The 18546-nt window shown below is 48.4% G+C and overlaps 2 protein-coding genes across 4 annotated transcripts; one reads left to right on the top strand and one right to left on the bottom strand.

The window, feature by feature from the left end:
* The first annotated feature begins 538 nt into the window (after positions 1-538).
* Positions 539-11749, top strand: LOC122163608 (endothelin receptor type B-like). Of its 3 annotated transcripts, none has more exons than XM_042824955.1 (9): positions 539-713; positions 3326-3848; positions 5301-5413; positions 5901-6105; positions 6765-6914; positions 7538-7671; positions 7958-8066; positions 8699-8879; positions 10500-11749. In XM_042824955.1, the coding sequence occupies exons 1-8, from the start codon at positions 619-621 to the stop codon at positions 8846-8848; spliced, it is 1479 nt and encodes a 492-aa protein (XP_042680889.1). In that variant the 5' UTR covers positions 539-618; the 3' UTR covers positions 8849-8879; positions 10500-11749. The 3 variants fall into 3 exon arrangements, with proteins under 3 accessions (XP_042680889.1, XP_042680888.1, XP_042680890.1); XM_042824954.1 differs by lacking the exon at positions 10500-11749 and adding an exon at positions 9479-10012; XM_042824956.1 differs by lacking the exon at positions 10500-11749 and adding an exon at positions 2353-2428 and having other exon boundaries at positions 630-713; positions 8699-10012.
* Positions 11750-12805: 1056 nt separating this feature from the next.
* On the bottom strand, positions 12806-18512 carry LOC122163609 (DNA-directed RNA polymerases I and III subunit RPAC2-like). The gene is made up of 5 exons (XM_042824957.1): positions 18427-18512; positions 16091-16188; positions 14966-15042; positions 13880-13962; positions 12806-13001 (listed from the first exon to the last, which is right to left on the bottom strand). The coding sequence occupies exons 1-5, from the start codon at positions 18463-18465 to the stop codon at positions 12954-12956; spliced, it is 345 nt and encodes a 114-aa protein (XP_042680891.1). The 5' UTR covers positions 18466-18512; the 3' UTR covers positions 12806-12953.
* Positions 18513-18546: the final 34 nt, after the last annotated feature.

The raw sequence follows: 18546 nt of genomic DNA on the forward strand, positions 1-18546 counted from the left end.
ATGTCTAGAGACCAGACCAGAGGCATGAGGGAAGCTGGTGGGACTCTGGCAGCACTGACTTCTCAGCCATAAAGGCTCTGCCCTATATCTCAAGAGCAAAATCCAAGCAGAGCTGGCATGTGAAAAAGAACCTCCTTGCAGATGGAGGGTGGTCTGAGCTCTCACCCAGACGGCTTCACATAGAGGCTCAGGGAAGGCAAAGCACAGCCTGTCCACCTCCAGCACCTCAGTAAGGACTTACTGTGCCAGAAGGGAAACAGCACATCCCTGCTGCTGTGCGTGCACTCTGGGCACAAAAGGCTCTGATGTCTCCCAAAACTTTCCCCTAAGCTGGCTGGGGTCTATTTGCCAAAGCACAGCTCCGTGCTGGTGTCAGCAGCTGCCCCCAGCTCTCTCCCCCCGCTCTGAGAGGGATTTGTTTATGATTTTCATCCCTGCCTGCCTCACCCTCCTCCTCCATCCCTGTCCTGCCTTGCACTTATTGGTCGCAGCAGCTGCGTTTGGGGGCAGCCCAGTAATTTTCTATATAACTAAGTGCTGTTCACTTAGTCTCTGTTCAGAGAGACCTCAGCAAGTCACAAGCGGGAAGGAACACAAAACTGAACTCCAGAATCTACAATGCTGCCATCCTCCTGGGACCTGTGGGACAGACGAGGGGCAGTGAGAGGGAGAGAAACTGATCCCAAGAGCATCCAGAGTTCATGGTCTCGAAGGTAATCTGAGTCTGATGAAAAGCTTTGCTGTTCCATGCTCTGATTTGCAAACAAAATGATTCCCTGCGCCTGGGTGAGTTTTTACATGTTTTTCAATCTCACAATTTGATGGAGGTGCTGGAGGGATCATATCCCCAAAAAGATCTAACAGGTGCTGCACACCTTTTAGGGAAAGGTCTATTCTGGGAACTGGATGGGGTTCAGGAGAGGGAAACAACTGGGGATGTGTGCTCATATCTGCCTTTCTTCCCTCTTTCCCCCATTCAAGGCATTTTTGCTGCAAAAGATGTTTATTTGCACCCTCCGCTGGGCAGATGGGATGGGGCCATCAGGCACCTCCCCAGGTGATCGGAGATGTGAACAAGGCTCAGAGAATTTGGAGTAAAGTGGTGCTGGCTTTGGCTTCCACCCGCTGGGCACTTAACAAGCCTCTTAGCCTTCCGTGCCTTGATTCCCCCCCAACAAGGGAGAACAAGTTATACTTGCAAGCACTCTGAGATGAGGGAACAAGGAGGGCAAGAAGTCAGTGGGCTGTTGAGCAGGAGAAAACAATGCTCCCCTTTTATTAAATTGTTGTATAATAAGGCAAGATGGAGGAGAAGCACTTCTTTTCAGTAGTGTGGAAGGAATGGGCAGGATCCAGCGAAATGTGTCCTGTGATTCTTACTCACATGAGCTCCTCTGCCAAAGCCCTGGGGGCACAACCTCTGAGAATCAGCCTCTGAGTCCTTCACCAGGGAGAGCAGAGAGGAGCAGTCCACTGCTGCCCAGCACACAGCTTTCCAGGGAAGCTTCAGTGTCTAAGCAGATGCTTAGGTAAATAGCCAAATGAAGGAGGTATTGAAGAATATTTGGCACAAAAACTCAGGTTGGGCAGTCAGTTTGTAAGGGATGTGCTGGACCAGCAGAGGTGCCAGGACCTTCAGAGCTACCACCAAGGTTCTTCTCGCAGCATTTTACAGTGGTCACCAAGTGATAAGCTGACATCCACCATGCCTTCCTGGGAGAATTAGCTCTGCCCATGCAGAAGAGATTGTGTGAGATGAGGGATTCCCTCATGTGCATATTCCTTTGTGCTTAGGAGTAGCAGGATACACCTGCAGGTATTTCTCAGTGCTGGGATGCCCATGTAAGCTGGGTGCTCTCAGAACAGATATGGGTCAACTCCTAACCATCATATGGAGAGGCTTTTTTTTTTTTTTTTTTCCCACAGCCAGACATGGGCAGGTAACTTCATGGTGGCCATTCTGGCTCATATTGATGTAGCTTATCTGCAAGATAAGTTTGCAAAGCTGCTTGAGCCTGCAGAGATAAAAGGCATGGTGAGCACGCAGAATTGCTATGCACCAGGCATGAATATTTCAGCAGATAGAAGCATGCTGACAGTGAGCTGGAAAGAAAGGAATGGGATCTTTAACTCTCCTGCGCTAAAACTGTATCTAAGGTGCCATCACAATGTAAGGGTCAAACTAGAAAGAAAACATCTTTAAAAAGTAGTTGTTTTAACAGAACTGAAAACTCATCTCTTGAGTTCATGAGGTCTGAACTGTGATTGAAGCCTGTGGTTATTTTATTGCCTCTGTTTGACATGTAACTGAGAATAAATGTCAGGTTTCCTACTAACGTTGCCTGTTTGCAGCTTAATTCACTAAGAACCTGGCTGAAGGGTCAGAGAGATTTCCTGGCAGAAGCAGCAGGATGAAACTGAGGAAAGGGTAGGTCAGATTAGGCTGGTTTGTTGGGAAAGCATCCAGCTTCTTACCAATCATGGTTGGAGACTCCCAAACAAGCAGGAAGGCACAAGTGTTCCTGCAGAGCTGACACACAAGGCAGCTGTACCTGGAGGAGCTGTGGCTATACTTGGTGGCTCTTGGGGTTGGCTTCCCAACAGCATGGTCCCACACTGTACACACAGTGCTGAAGCCCCTCCCCCAAATTCATACCAGTACGGTTCTGCAGCATCCTCAGCTGTCCCGAAGCTGCATGCGATTTGCTGCTCAACCAGCCCTACCTGAGAATGCTGGCTGAGATGTGCAAAACAGAACCCAATCCGGTGATATTTATTAGCAGTGCTGCAGGCTTGGTCAGCTTGAGAGACCTTTTACTGTGCTCAGCAGTCAGCACTGCAAACAACACAGGGAGATTTATGTCCCCGGGTATTGAGTGGAACAGCATGGTGGATTTGGAAAGGAAGTGGTTCAATTAACAGCGATTAAGGATGGGGAAGGAGGAGTTGCTCTGCTTGCACATAAATTGGAATAAGATGTCAGGTATCAATAGAGCATTTCTGGAAAAAGCCTCATGGTATTTTCCCAGCACAGTTCTCAGGATACTGTGCTGAGTTTTGTCTCTTTGCAATGAAAGATAGCATATGGGATGTGCTGATGTTCATGCTGCTCCACTCTACCCATGGCGTGAAGCAGGAGAAAAGCTGTGGATGATGCAGGGTTTGCAGAATCATCCTGCTGTGCAGGTGTGTGGAGCAGATGCCCCAAAACTACTTTTCCTCCACTGACTGCAGACGAAATACCTCTCTGCCATCTTCTTAAACACTATCAGGCCCCTTCCTCTGCTAACCCACCTCTCTCCCTTGTCCCTTTCTTCATCTTCAGATCAGACCAAGACCCAAACAAAGACATCCCAAAAGTCCTGCATTCTGCAGCCAGCTTTATCCTTCGGTCCTCAACGGCGAGAATCTCAGCTCCCACTACTCTGGCCATCCTCCTGACTTGCCTCTTCTCTGGGGCACATGGCCAGACCCCAGAGGCTTTCCAGGCAAGCTCCATTCCCTTCAAGGCACTCAGCCAGGAGCAGGCTTACAGCCTGCTGCAGCCCAGCCTGTTCAAGGATGCCAAGGCACCCAATTACTCAGAAAGTCTCCCCAAGAGCAGTGGGTCGGAGCCACCCCTGCTGCCTGTCTGTGTGAAGCCTGCAGATATCAGGCACATCTTCAAGTATATCAACACCATCGTGTCCTGCACCATCTTCATAGTAGGGATCATTGGGAACTCCACACTCCTGAGGATCATATACAAGAACAAGTGCATGAGGAATGGGCCGAATGTTCTCATTGCTAGCTTGGCACTTGGAGACCTTCTCTACATCCTCATTGCTCTGCCCATCAATGTCTATAAGGTAGGCTCTGTGTAACAGGAGTACTGGAGCAGGATGGTATCTGCTACCACCTGCCTTCGTGCCCTGCTATCTCCTATCTTCTGCTCCATATCACAGACTCCATTTTTGGCAAGGATTAGGGGAGGGTGATCATGCTTTCCAAAGGAGAAGGGAAAAATAAATAGGCACAAAGCTCACAGTAGGTTCCTGGGAAAGCAGAGCTGTTCTCAGCCACTGATGTGTTCTATACACACACACATATCCAGATCTTTTAAATGTTATTTAAAATTGCAAGAAAAAGAGTGACTTGTAGTCACTTGGCATTCACAAACATCTACAAAGACTCATCCAGGAACACTGAAAAGGGCTGTTTTATAAACAGGGTAGAGAGGATTTGGCAGATGTTGGATGGAGTCCTGAGGCCCCAGTCAAAGGAGTCGTACTGTATGAGACATGCAATTACTCCTTGTCTACCATACTGGACAGGTTTTGGTGGTCTGGAGTAAGAGGATTATAGGAAGGGTCCAGAAGGGCTGCAAGTGAAGGACTTGGAGCTCAGATGCACTCATACAACTGGACTGTGTGTACCTAGGTCTGACAGCCCTCCTCTTTGGTGTGCTTGCCTAGTTCTGTCCTATTTCACAAGTCTGTATGTCCTAAGGTCCTACATATCATAAAAAAGGGCATGTGGGACCAGACGGAGACTGTAGGAACAATCTTACAGAAGGAAGCTGGCAGATGAGCCTGTCACAGGCTGAATACCCAGTTCTATGTCCTGGTCAGGTAAGTACTGATGGCAGTGAGGGCTGTACACAGTTCAGTGCTTATACCAAAGGCTTCATCCACAGGATAGCCCATGCTAACACAAGCTTTTGCCCTCAAGAAACACTAGGCCATCTCTCAGAGCTCCCTTTCTCCTATCTCATATTGCCTCAATGATACCCTCTGCTCACCTCAGCTGAGCTTTGGGCCACAAGTAGGGACTGGCTTTAAAGGGAACACCAGATCTAATTCCAGAGAAGGTGAGAAGAGTTTTGAGGAGAATTTGCACTATGGAATCTAAACGTGGTAGAAGGGGTGAGCATAGGGAGCAGCACATAAGTCTACATGGCTGTGAAAGCTATCTCAAAGAAGCTGTCCTTGCTGGATTTTGGCTATTTCAGAGAACGATATCCACTTCCCCTCTGAAGGCATCCCAAAGCCCTTTGCGACTTTCATGATTCTTGGTGTCCAAACCATCTCTCCATGTGTGTGTAAGCTCATCTCACAATGAGCCCTTGGGGAAACAAGTGGTTCCCAACACAACCCAAAGCACCGGAGAGCACACACCATGCCATCCCAGTGGAGGTAACCTCAGAGTGCTTTCAGCTGCTCTTTGTGGGCTTCTTGCACCTTGTGGGTAACCACCTGCTATTATGGGAAGCCAGGCATACCTTCCCATAGCAGTCTGTTAACCCTGAGATTCTTCCCCAGCTCTTGGCAAAGGACTGGCCCTTCGGTGTGCAGGTGTGCAAGCTGGTCCCCTTCATCCAGAAGGCTTCAGTGGGCATCACGGTCCTCAGCCTTTGTGCTCTCAGCATCGACAGGTGAGAAACAACTTCCACAGGTGCCCTGCCCAGCCTGGCCCATATTTAACCACAGTAGATTCTTCTGTTGCCTGCAATTAGAAGACTGTAGAGTGACTTGGTTCCAGGCCAAATTCAGAGAAGGGGAGAGGGAGCTTTTATGTAGAGTTGAAATCCAACAGGAACCAACTACTCTCTGTGACGAAAAAGTGTAAGTCCTGCTGGAAAAGGTTGATATGAGGAGCATAAAATGCAGGAATAACTGCTAGGCTGGTGGGGAAGGGTGGCACCTCTGCCACCAGGAGGTAGACATACTGGCCAAGGTCAGCTCACTTCACATTTATCCCTTGAGGCCCTGTTGCAGATCCTTCCCAAAGCAAAGCAATGGTGAAGGAAGGAGGGAAGGAAAGGGACTCTGGGGACAATTCTAATACTCACCTTCCTAGCTTCTTTCTGATAGTGGCTTTTCTCACTCCTCTCCACACTTGTACCCCTATACACTGGGCAGGTATCGAGCAGTGGCCTCCTGGAGTCGGATCCAGGGCATAGGAATCCCCATGTGGAAGGCGGTGGAGGTGACGCTGATCTGGGCAGTGGCCATTGTGCTTGCAGTCCCTGAAGCCATAGCCTTTGACATGGTAGAGATCAACTACTGGGACCGAGACCTGTGGGTGTGCATGCTTGCCTCCGAACAGAAATCCAGCTTCATGATGGTATGTGCTCTGACCCATCCCAGCTGCAGTGCAAGGAAGACAAAGACAAAGGCAAACAGGGCTTCCTTTCTCCTTGATTAGAGGGTTAGATGCACGATATATGACTTCCAGCCAACAGGGAGAATGTGGGGAGAGATTAGACAAAGCAGAAAGTACCAACTTGGGGTAGAGTTGCTTTGATGTGAGGCCTGGAAACAGGCAGAAGTTCTTTTAGCTATGTTGCATCCTCATTGCCCACCTCAGAATGTCATGACCAATCTTGGTGAAGCTTCAAGAAGCTGCTAGACTGTCAAAACAGGCCAAGTAGCACCTCCACAACCAGACTGCACAAGTCCAGCTAAGGGTGAACAAGGAGATGAAGGCCTTTGTAAAGCATCACAACTTGCCCTTTCACCCCAAGTCTGCCTGAATAAGCACCTTGCAACCATTTCTCGTACAAAAGTGTTAGATCAGCAGCCAGGTGTAAACCAGACTTCCTCTCTTTGGGTTAAGCCCTGGGGGGATGATGATCCCATGTATAACTAGCCCAGGGGCTGTTACACTTTCAAACATCAGAAGTGTCAGAGTGGTCTGATAAGTGACACCAATGGTGTCAGAGACCAATGCATCAGCTACCTTCCTTCTTCCCTGTTTCCAGTTCCTCTGTGTTTTGCATACAGTTCTATCGTGACGTGAAGGACTGGTGGCTTTTCGGCTTCTACTTCTGCCTCCCTTTGGTATGCACTGGCATCTTCTACAGCCTCATGTCATGTGAAATGCTGAGCAAGAGAAATGGCATGAGAATCGCTCTGAATGACCACATGAAACGGGTAAGAAAACCAGGAGGGCAGAAACCTTGTTTCCCAAAATAAAAGGTAATGATGTAGAATGGGAGAACATATGTGAGTTCTTATACACTACATAGTTTCACAGCAGTCAGTGGCTTCTTGACAGGTAGATGCAGATGCATGGATTAAACAGGGAGAAGGGCTCTCACCTCTACAATCTTCCACCTCAGAGACAACCCAAACCACCAGCACTGTCACCCCAGACCAGTTTGCTTTTCAATTCTCACGGTCATTTATATCTTTGCTCTCTCCCATACCTTGGTGAGCTGCTGGTTACTCCAATAACACAGCAGGAAGAACAGATAGATGAGGCCACCTCAGCAAAGTGACTAGAAGTGATAGTAGGATGGGGAGAAGGAAACTTTATCCTGGTCTACATTGCATTACTGCTACCTTACTGCTTTCTGCAGCCTGGATCTCACAAGGCAACCTCATGATGTAGGAACTGGGACCGGTAGGCTGTGCTTTGGACTCAAAAGGGTACCCAGCCCTCCTCAGGTTATAGAAAGGGCATGAAAGGCCATTGGTCAGCACGAGGAGAGTGTGCATTGCCCCATACACTCAACCACTCAATACCTTCTCCCCTGCCCACCCTCTCCTTGCAGCGTCGGGAGGTGGCCAAGACTGTCTTCTGCCTGGTGGTGATCTTTGCACTCTGCTGGCTGCCGCTCCACCTCAGCCGCATCCTCAAAAAGACCATCTATGATCAGACAGACCCCAACAGATGTGAACTGCTCAGGTAAGAGCAACAGCAGGAGGGCACTGTGCCATAAGCCCCAATGTGCACCTGCAGAGGTTCACTGGGCTCACAGCAGGCTGAGGGAACTGCCTTTCAGACACCTTCCTACCCCTATGCTAGATGGCATTGCTCTGTAGGCAGGCACAGAGAAAGGAAGTGGGGATCACGTGGAGAGCACTATTTATGAGTTAAAGATGCCTCCGGGCAGAGAAACATTTGGAAGTTTGGAAAGTCCTTCAGCTGTCCACTCAGCAAGCTACCAGCCCCTTCTCTCTCCTCTTGGCAGTTTCCTCCTTGTCATGGATTACTTTGGGATCAACATGGCCTCTCTCAACTCCTGCATCAACCCTGTGGCTCTCTACTTTGTCAGCCGAAAATTCAAGAACTGCTTCCAGGTAGGGATAGTACCTCCATTGCCATAGACTTTGGATGAGGGGAAAGGCAGACATCAGGTACTTGTGGGGCCTGGCAATGGCCCACGGGATGCCCATATTTGCTCATTGTAACCCTCTTCCCAAATGTTCACCCTCTCTTCCCAGCTTCAAACACAATAGAGCTTCCTGCCTTGCTACGGGGAGACTTTTCCCAGAGCAAGGCCTGTGACAAGCTCCAGAGAAGTCCCTGTCATTCTGAATCAGAAGCAACTCCACATGCCTTTAAATCAGGAAGTGGGGCTGCTATAAACTTTGAGCCCAATCTCCTCAGAGAGAAATCTATGAAGGAAGGAAGCGCTGAAAAAGGATGGGAATGAGATGAAAATCACCTCCCAGCTGCTATGGCAAGGAATTGAGCCCACCTATTTTCTGTCCTTCACGGACAAGGACAACTGCAAAAAATCCCTGAGGCTTTGCTACCTTCATTTCCAAGCCACACCAGCCCTATCTTGACAAACTTACTCCCATCAAATCAGTAGGAGAGCTCGGCTCAGTGCACAACCTGGCATCGCGCAGGTTCATCTGCCAAGAATGTTTCCCTCATATCCCACGTACATAACATTCATGCTTCGACCCTCTTTGTCTCCTTGCAGTCCTGCCTGTGCTGCTGGTGCCAGAGACCCGCTCTGAGCATCACACCGACAGATGAGAAGGGCTCTGTGGGGAAGTGGAAAGCCAATGGGCAGGAGCTTGGACTGGACCGGAGCAGCTCCCGCTTGAGCAACAAGTACAGCTCTTCCTAAAGCAGAGAGGAGAAGGCACTGTGACAAGATGGTAGGACACCTCAGATTCCCTTGCACAGCTATTTCCTGGCTGGGCTCAAATTGTTTTTGCCTTCATATTATAACCCACCCGGGTAAGAGCTATAGCATTTCACTGACCTCAGGACTAGCTCTGAACACAGCCTCAGGGCTTTGCTTGTCCATCCTCCAGTCCAAGTCACCTCTGCAGGAGGAAGAAGAATGGCACCCAGCCCCTGTAGGACTTTTCTGTTCCTTGAAGGATAGCCAAGTGACTTATGGTCATTTGTCTTGGGTAGAAACACAGGGTGAGGAGATTGGAAAGAAAAGTAAAGTTGAGATGTGGTCATTTGAAGATGGATGTGGGACAGGGAGGAAAGGGCAAGTAACCCAAGCAACAATTTCCAGCTGAAAAAGCAAAGCATTGTCCCTTATGATCTCCCTCTGCTGGAACAGTTTGTCCCTGGGCAGAGCACCATGATAAGACCCAGGTATCACATAGGTTTTCTAGGCAATCAGTGACCTGAAATCTCCCTCAGCTCTGGTATCGAGGGGTGGGCAGCAACTCAGCATCACAGTGCAATCAACCTGACCTAGGAAGCCCTGAAAGATCTCCTCTTTACCTGTTCCCAGGAAATTTGTTCCAGGCTCTCCACTCAGGGATGGCATTCACCCTGCCTATGTATGGCACAAGAAGGTGACTGAATGCATGAGACAGCACAGCTTAGGAGTCCAGGTGTCCTCAGCAGAAGCCGGTGGCAGCATCCAGCCAAACCACCTGCTTCAAATTCCTCCTCCCCAGTTTCTGGAAGCCCAGCACGTCTTGGGCACGGCTCTGTGACACCAAGGTTCAGGCTATTTGTAAGGAGGATGCAGATTCTGTTCCTCAGGCTCAAGCTAAGGTGGAAAATACAATGGGGAAGACCTGATTTCAGTTGAAGTTGCTGTTGAAACTAACCAGAATATGGCAAAGAGCCCTCACAAACTTACAATTTAAAGTGATTAGACCCCAAATGCCTTCTCCAGCATGACTTTCTAAAAATCATGCTTGCACCCCCTGCCAAAACCTCAAGAAAATCTGTAAGAGAATGTTTCATTTACCAGATTTTTTATAATTTTCCTGTTGTATTTTTCTTCTCTTTTATATCCCTTTTTCCTTTCCTCTTTCTCCTTTTCACCTTGTCATGGATAAAAAAAAAAAAAAAAGGAAAAAAGAAAAAGGGAGAAAAAAAAATTGTAAATAAAGCTAAACTCATTCCATGTGACATTGTATTTCAGTGAAAGCTAAGCTAAAAACAAATATTTTACAAACAAATCATATTTTTGAAAGACAATTAGATTTCAAATCTAAACAGAAGGACTGAGGGATATCTAGACCAGTAAGTTTTCCATAACCTTACCTACCCACTAGAGTAGATTGGCCTGGATGCATTTCACAGTGCTGATGCTGTGCTCTGCCTCCTAGCTGGCATTTTGTTGGAAGACAAAGTCATTGGAGAAAACTGATAGCAATGAAATGTTCCATCTTAGTAGAAGGATTTTTTTAAAATAACTGTGCTCATTAGAAAAATAGTTATCTGAATTTTACATATTTCTGTGAAGAGTCAACCTTTATCACGTTGAAACAAGCATTCAAAGGTCCTCTTCCATTCAGGACAGCCCCAGCTGTGTCAGCCTGGCTTCCTCCAGCTCTATCCAAATCAGCAATAGGAACAGCTCTGCCACCAGCAATGACTGTTCTCTTACCTGCACACTGCACGGAGACTAGCAGATTTAAACACACTGTTCCCATTCAACTCAATGAAGACCGAAGCATCTGAATGATTCCCCAGCAGTGACCTTTGGTAACAGCATAAGGAGCAGTGCCCCAAATGTTCAAGATCTGTGATTCTCTCCCAAGGACAGCCAGGCCCTGTTCATACTCACAGTACAGACAGCAATTACATCCACACAGGGGAATCTTTTTACTTTGCCTAACCTCCCGGACCCCAAATAGCTAACATCCCTCTTTATGCTCCACAGCAAATTTAATCATTTCTGCATTAGCAGCTACTCTCAGATCAACATTTTCACCTTAAATGGTTCAAAACCAGTCTTAGATCTGCACATGATTAATATTACAACAAACAGACTGCCATGAATTCATCCCAGCTCTGGACGTTGGTACCACTTGCTGCACAGCTGCTTAACACTGACTACAGACTCCTTGCCTTTCTTTCCCCTTGTGTTTTCCTCCCAAGTGTCTCCTATTAAAACCAACATCGTAAAATTTGACTAAGTGTGAGAGGGCAGGGAGAGAAGAGAGCTATCAGCTGCAAACAGCATCCTTTTAAAACTCTTACACTGCGGTGGCATTCACTTGGCACTTCTCAAAGGTCTCTATTAGGCTGCAACCAAGACCATGTCAAACACAAAGATAAAGCAAGGAACACCAGAAAACAAGTGCCCGTGCAGTTTAGCTGCTCATGGAACTGCAAGTGCAAAAACAGCTCCCACCTTTCAAGATCTTTTTCAAGTTACTCTCCATGCTGCTGGGGCTTAGCAGTCACAGGACTGAGCCCAGGTGTATCAGTCAGGTTCTTATTTATTCACCCCTTTTCCCTTCAGCCAAGCCAGACAGGATCAGACAAAATCAAAGCCACCACAGTCACCTGTAAAGATGCAGGAACCCATTGGCATGGGCAAGATGAATCCATTGCAGCAAACTGAAGCAAAAGAGTTTTATAATGAAATGCAGGGTTCAGATGGCTTCAGGACCTAATGCCTGTGAACACAAACCCACTGCCAGTCTGCCAGAAACCAACTCTGTCAATTTGTATTTGAAAGAACAATTTTATTGAGAAAACCTGACATTTACATCCTCTTATTCCTCTGTATGTTAATAAAACATGTTGGTGTTTGAAAGGAAAGTCTCTGGGTGTTTCTTATTAAGCAGCAGGGGGTCTGCAAAGTCTGCTAAATACTTAATTGAGTGCCAGCAGGTTCTTTTGGTAACTGCAGACCTCCACTGAAGAGACAGAGGTGCTCCCCCTGGGCAGAGCAAACTGGGAAGGTTCACACTCCTGCACCCAGCACAGAGCAGAAAGAACTCCTGTTACTTCATGCCACATTACACTCAATGAAAGGCTTTCCCTGGCTAGCTGCCAGCAGATCTGAACAAGGCCGGGGTTTCAGCACTGTACTCTCTAGATAAGCTCACAAGGAGTGGTCTGGGCTTGTGGCTGTCTGCATTCTTCAGGGGGTTTCAATGAAGCAAGTTTCATTGTGGCTTTTTTTTTTCAATTGTCTCACCATGAAATGATTCCCTGCTCATTTGAGGGCGATCTGTTAAAAAAAATGAAGGCTGATTATATTACTTGAATGCAACCAGAGGGCAAAGAAGCTGGCAAAAGAGTTTGAAGGCGTGTCCTGCACAGAAAGTCTGAAGACACTTGGGCAGTCCAGTCAGGAGGCCAAGAGGCAACCTCATTGCTCTCTGCATCTTCCTCTGAGAAGTGAGGAATGACACACAAGTCTCTCCCCCTGGTAATCAATGACAGAATGCAAAGAAATGACAGAAGGATTTGTCAGGAGGGGTTCAGACAGGATATGAAGAAAATTTGACCACGCTCAAGGTAAAGAAACACTGAAATAGGCCTACTAGCAAGGTGGCTGATGCCCCATGACTGTCATTGTCCAAGAGGCATTTGGGTTTGGGGCCAGTAACAGAAGGATTTACATCAGAAAGAGGCTATAGCCTCTCTCAAAGCCTGATTTTACACTGCACTGAACACCTTTATTCCCCTTGTATGCTGGAGCAGAGCAGCTCTGTGCACCAGACTACCTTCACCATCACAAGTGATCTGAACATCCTGGGCAGAAAACAGCGACATTTGAAGAGGAGAAGAAATAAAGTGTGAAAAGAGCTGCCTTGCAGCTATCGTTTTCTGTACCTGCATGAGCTGAAAACAGTAACACCTCTGCAGCATCAAACTTCACATACTTTATTACTAGAGAAAATACACACATCAAAGTAGTTATTAGAAAAACCAAAACCAAAATACTCTTGACACGGGGAATTCAGTACATGAACAATACAAACATCCACGAGGACCACCATTCCCAAATGCTACTGCATCTCTTCCTCCCTCTGGGCCCTGTATTTTCTCATGCTCTTCTGCAAGCAAGAGCAAAGGACAAATGTTAACAGCAATACATCTGAGCGATTCACACACCAGCATCACCACATCAGTTTGTGCTGTGACTTCTCCATCCAAATCCTGGAACAGTTGAGGGACCACAAAATGCTCCAAGAACTTCCAGAAGAGACTGAGCCTTTAGTCACCACAATACAAAGGAAGTGAGGCCATGCCTGCTGTGTCCATCTGCAGGAGTAAGCCCTAAAGACTCTGTGCAAGCTCTGGCCTAATCCTGGTCGACACGTTGAGGAAATACTGAGAGAAGCCAACCAAGCATGCTGTGGGAGGACATGCTCAGCAGCTCAGTCTCCAGTACCCTGGGTCTGCTCTCCACCCCCAGCTCCAGCTCTCGGCCACTCTCCTGCTCAAATGTACATCCTAGAGACAGCACTCAGAACTGAGCAGTCCACAGATTGGCTACAGGGAACCTACAGCTCAGGCTGTAGTGAGTGTTCTGGCACTTCTCATGTGGAAGCAAGAAGTTCAGAGGTGCTTCCATTTAAGTTAAAAGACAGGAAGTTTGAGAACTCCTTCCTCCATTACCTGCAGGAATTTCTGCTCCTTAATGCTCCAGCCATAGCCAAAATACAGGCAGAAATACTCATGGGACATCAAAAATTTCTGCTGTACCAACCAGTGCCTTCCACTGGAGGACCCACAGGGCTTTGCAAAGACTGACTTGTCCTCTCCTCTTCCCAACCCCAGTGGCTGAAGTAGTGGTTTAGGACTTGGAAAACCACTGTCAAACCAGTGTCAGGCAAAGAATGCCTGAAAAAGCTACCAGGCTTTTTGTGACAAAAGTTCTCAGTCCCTCTTGACCAAGAAGGCCCCTGAGCTCTTCAGGCAACAGTCTCACCTCAAAGGTATCGAGTACGTGTTGGCAAACACCCATCAGGTCGTTCAGCCCTTTGCGGAATGGCTCAACAGCAGGAAGGGACCCTTCAGAAAAGCAGATGAATTAGTGAAATGGGAGGTGGCTGGGGACCTTTCCCTCAACACTGCACGCCAGCATGGCTGTTCCCATAATATAGAGAGGCTCTTACATGGCAAACAGCAACGTGTGGGCTCCTGCCAGCCTATCATCAACAGCCCAAGCCCAGATCTCAGAGCCTACGTGCTCTAGGCTATAGCCCAGGAACAGCAGATACTTACCCTGCAGTTAGTCCCACGTTGGCAAAGCCAACAGGCAGAGCAGCAATTATTTCTACAAAGTTGAAGAGTCAGCAAGCACGAGCAAGCAACTTGCTTCCAGGAACTGACTTCTACATATTTGATGCTCAAGGGATCAGCCCCATGGGGAAGGAATGAAATAACAGCAGCTCTCTAGGCAGCAGACAAAGCTGCAGAGCATACAGGGCCAGGTGTGTTGGGAGGAACAGGTGACTGCAAGAGGCTCAGAGCTGTCAGTGCTACCTATCGTCAGGGGACAAAGTCCTCTTCAGGAGGCAAGTCATTGGGTCAGCACACAGAGACAGCGTTTCAAGACAGCCTCAGGTCCAAAGCTACAAAACAGCTGAGTAGTTGAAAAATGAATTATCTTGTTGCAGTTAGGTATGTCAGCACAGTTTCTAAACACCACACTGACTTAAGGAGAGATCAACTCTAACACTGAACAGCAGATCTATTCTACTTCCAGCAGTACAGTTCAGGGCCTGCTGCCAACCAACTCAGACACCTGGAACCAGGCAAGGCCATGGGATCCTCAGGACTCAGCTGGCAGATGCTGCTCAGCCCTACAGCTGGGAAACAGAAGAGCTACAGCACAAAGCTCAGAGCAGCCTCCCCAACGAAGCAACAGGGCACAGAAGTTGCAGATGGCTAGCACAGAAGAGAGAGAAAAGTGCATTTCTTTGTTTGCACAACCCACAGCTGAAACCTGACACAAGCAAGGTGAATCCCACAGAAATAGCCAGACACAAAGAGGACACGCACACATCCATACCTCTGGTCTGAATGCGGAAGTTGATCTTGCTTTCAGACGGGTGTGTGATGCAGTAGCCACAAAACTCCACATCAGGGCTGTGGTGGGGAAAGAGAGAAAAAGAGCAATGGAAGCCCAGACTGTTCACAGCACATCTCAGCAAAGTCAGAATTTCAGGCCATCTCAGACCTGCTGGGGCTCAGGATTCTTCTGCAATGACCAAGGGGTTCCCAGGAGGAGTATGCTGCAAGGAAACAGCCTGAATAATGTTATTCACTTTCTCCACCTTTGAATTGCAGTTTTGCAAAGCAAGGATGTGTCTGGCAAGCTCCTAGCACCACCAACTGCCCAGTAGCAGGCCAGAGAAACAAGAGCATCCTCTGCATTTCAGACACACAATTTCCTCCATGATTAACCACCAAGGAGCAGTAAGGACTAGCTGTTACCTAAGGGATGGAAAGCTGGAAGCCAAGAAGGTTAAGACAGCCAACGGGGCAGTGAACTCATCAGCCAGCCCCATCCTACAGCACTCAAGTGGTAGAATAAGGTAAGCCTAGAGATAGTAGCTAAGATCAACTAAAGGTCATCAGGTAAGTCTGTGGGGGTAAAACAAGTCCAAGGGCAGGCCAAAAAGTCAATCCACAGGCCAAGTGAAAGAAACCCAAGTTAAACACAACAGAGTGATCAATAGATAGGCCTATAATGATAAGAAAGGATTGTGACCAGGTCTGTAAAGTCTGTAGCCAAGTACAAGCAATACTATGGCCAAGCTAGGAACTAATGCTCCTGTCAAACAGGCAACAGCTGGAAGCCGTGAGCTCAAATGAGACTCCTGAACCAATGGGCATTGTATGGAGGTTCCAGGTGAGACCTGTCAGGCTCCTTAAGGGTTATGAGTGCCTTCTGGGTCCTGATAACAATAAGGAAGGAAAAAAAAAAAAAAAAAAAAAGCAGCTGATTTGGGGAACAGAAGTCACAGATAAGGAATCTTTGATGTGTCTGATATAAGACCTTAACAGATACAGAAGGAGGTGACTTCTGATTACGTTTCATTCTAACACCCTGAGGTGCAGGTTATTAAAGAGAAGGCTAGAATAGGAGACAAGTGCTCTTAGCAGCACCAGACACTGTAGGGGCTTTACTTACTTTTTCATGACCATGTATCGGAGAGAGTTGCCAAGCGTGTGGTCCTCATCATGCAGCACAAAAGTGACACAGTTTCCATCTGTTCCATCTGCCTGGACCTGCCACAAATTGGGAAAGAAGAGATGCTATAATGTTTTCTGTGGTAATAAAGACCAGGATGCTAGCGAAGAATCTGGCCTGATTCCAAGCTACCAGAGGCTGAAAAAATTGCATTTGTTTCTCTTTCAACAACCTGCACCTGCCTGTGCAGGGCCTGTTGCTGGGGGATAATGTAGAAGGGGTTATTACTGAACCCTGTAACACTAGCAGCAATCCCCTAATTCTGCTGTTTTAGGCTTAGGCACCCAAAAAGTATGAAACTAGCCAGTGTTTCCTAAGAAGCCCAGTTTGGGATCTCCTCCAAAGCCAGTGAGCCACCTAATTAATTGCTCAGCTACTAGAGGGATGCTCATCCCCTGATATTTCCCCATGTTCCACAAAACCTGGTATATCCACATGGCATTGATCATTTCCACTCCTAGCAGCAGAGAGACTTTGAGGCTAAGTGAAGAGCCTGACTGGATGAGTACTGATCTCTTTGCATCCTGCCTCTTGCCAAATCTTCAGCTGCTCCAGTGGTTTTATAACCTCCATGTGGAGTAATGCTCCCCTTCCTCCTCTTACAGGTACAGCAGCCCCAGGGATCTGACTCAGAAGCTTAGAAAGGAGATGCAGTCTGCTTCCTGCAAAAGAGATCACCCAGATGTTCAGCATGACTCCAGGGCAGGTTCCCGCACACCAGCTGTTGCAGAAGAGCAGATGTGATGCAGCAACATGAGGATGTTGGCCTGATCCAGCCTCTTTCACCTCCTAGCAATTAGCAGTCCACCCTCAAAGCAGTGTTACTGGTGATTAAAATAAAGAGAGGCAGAACGTCCTGTTGTAATGGCAAGGCAACATGTGACTTGTGATTTCTGGAAGACAGCCTGCTGCTCTCCTGCTTGCTGGACCCAGCACCTTCCCTCCTTCTTCCAAGAAACAGCTGCTAGCCTCAGTTCCTCTTACTGTTGGGCTTTGCAAAGAACTATTCATTAAAATTGTCCTCAAAAGGGATTTTCTTTTTCATTAAGAGTAAAGGCTTGGAGAAGAGCAGGCTAATTTAGGAGGCAGCTGCCTGGCACTACAGCTGCATGGCACCCATTTTTGTTTCCTGCATTCAGCTGCACTTTAGCTCAGGTGTAAGCATGCATACACAAAAAGTTGTTTCTCTGACTGGGAGCAAATCTTTACATCTGAATTACAAAATTGGCATAAAAATAACTTGAAAAATAGGATGCCTGGAGCTTTAGCTTTAGATTTGGGAGCATCAACTTCAGAGTTCTTTCCAGAGCTGAAGGAGCTTTTGCATACAGGAAGCAGAGGAACGGGACAGGATGCATCTCCTGCATGGCGGCTGGGTCTGCTTGTGGGAGAGAGCAGCAACACAGTGGGTTCAGCTGTCTGTGCCTCCTTAACACACTGTAAGTACCCCGTGCACTGATCTGGCAGATAAAAGCCAAAGCACGGCTGTTTCCCATAGCCGTAAGGAACATGCTATGCTGAACCTGCTTCATCAGACTTAATTTCTCTCTCTCCTTTCCTGTGGAGAGTGCTTTGATAAAATTCAGGACTTCAGCAGGACCGTAAGCTTCACTTCTCATCCAGACACTGTCCTGCCTAGTCAGATATCTCACTTCTGGCACAGTCTGAGGCTTCAGAGGAAAACCAACGCGTGCCCTGCCAGAACACAGCCAGGACAATTACTCCCCGCAGCGTTGGGTCTGTGCTTTGAAGCAAAAGGCTGAGATTTCTCACACGTCTCATGCTAGAGGCTTGCTGCAAGAAGCTCAAAGGCTGCAGACCGAGCGGCTGGGGAGGAGCTGGCGCAGGGCTCCTCAGTCAGACGGCAGAGCCCGCGGCCCGTTATTCTGAGCTGCAGCGCCACCTAGCGGCTATCACGCGCAGCGGGCAATCCGAGAACGTCCCGAGCTGAAGGCGCTGATCGGGATCACCGAGCTCGCTTCCCACCACTTGAAAAATAGACCCCGACTGCTGGATTTTAGCAGCTCCGGAGCAGACCCATTCCCCGGCCGCCCCTGACGCAGCTCCGCGCCGTTCCCTCGGGCTCCGCCGCTGTCACAGAGAGCGGACGGCCCGGCGCGCTGAGCCCGGCCCCGCGTGCTTCCAGCTCCTCAGAAGCGCGGGCCCTGAGGATCGCGCCCAGCTCTGGGCGCCGGATGGCTGTGGTGAAGGCCGAGACGAGCCGCGCCCCGCTCCCGCTCCCGCTCCCCGCCACCCCCGAGCCCCGCGGCCCTCACCATCTCCAGCGCGGCCTTCCTTTCGCCGGTCTCCGCCATGCCCGCCGGACTACAACTCCCAGCATGCCCCGCGGGGAACTACAGCTCCCAGCATGCCCCGCGGCGCCGCGCCGGAAGCGC

Source organism: Centrocercus urophasianus, unplaced genomic scaffold (assembly GCF_019232065.1).
Source record: "Centrocercus urophasianus isolate 14NV4802_14NV808 unplaced genomic scaffold, USGS_Curo_1.0 seq_24, whole genome shotgun sequence".
Classification (NCBI taxonomy): Eukaryota; Metazoa; Chordata; class Aves; order Galliformes; family Phasianidae; genus Centrocercus; species Centrocercus urophasianus.

Excerpts from the sequence above, each read along its gene's own strand:
- LOC122163608 (XM_042824955.1), top strand. The coding sequence starts at position 619 with ATGCTGCCATCCTCCTGGGACCTGTGGGACAGACGAGGGGCAGTGAGA. Across the intron at positions 3,849-5,300 it reads TGCCCATCAATGTCTATAAG|CTCTTGGCAAAGGACTGGCC; the intron begins GTAGGCTCTGTG and ends ATTCTTCCCCAG. Across the intron at positions 5,414-5,900 it reads TGTGCTCTCAGCATCGACAG|GTATCGAGCAGTGGCCTCCT; the intron begins GTGAGAAACAAC and ends TACACTGGGCAG.
- LOC122163609 (XM_042824957.1), bottom strand. The coding sequence starts at position 18,465 with ATGGCGGAGACCGGCGAAAGGAAGGCCGCGCTGGAGATG. Across the intron at positions 15,043-16,090 it reads CGATACATGGTCATGAAAAA|CCCTGATGTGGAGTTTTGTG; the intron begins GTAAGTAAAGCC and ends TCCCCACCACAG. Across the intron at positions 13,002-13,879 it reads ACGTACTCGATACCTTTGAG|AAGAGCATGAGAAAATACAG; the intron begins GTGAGACTGTTG and ends TCTTGCTTGCAG.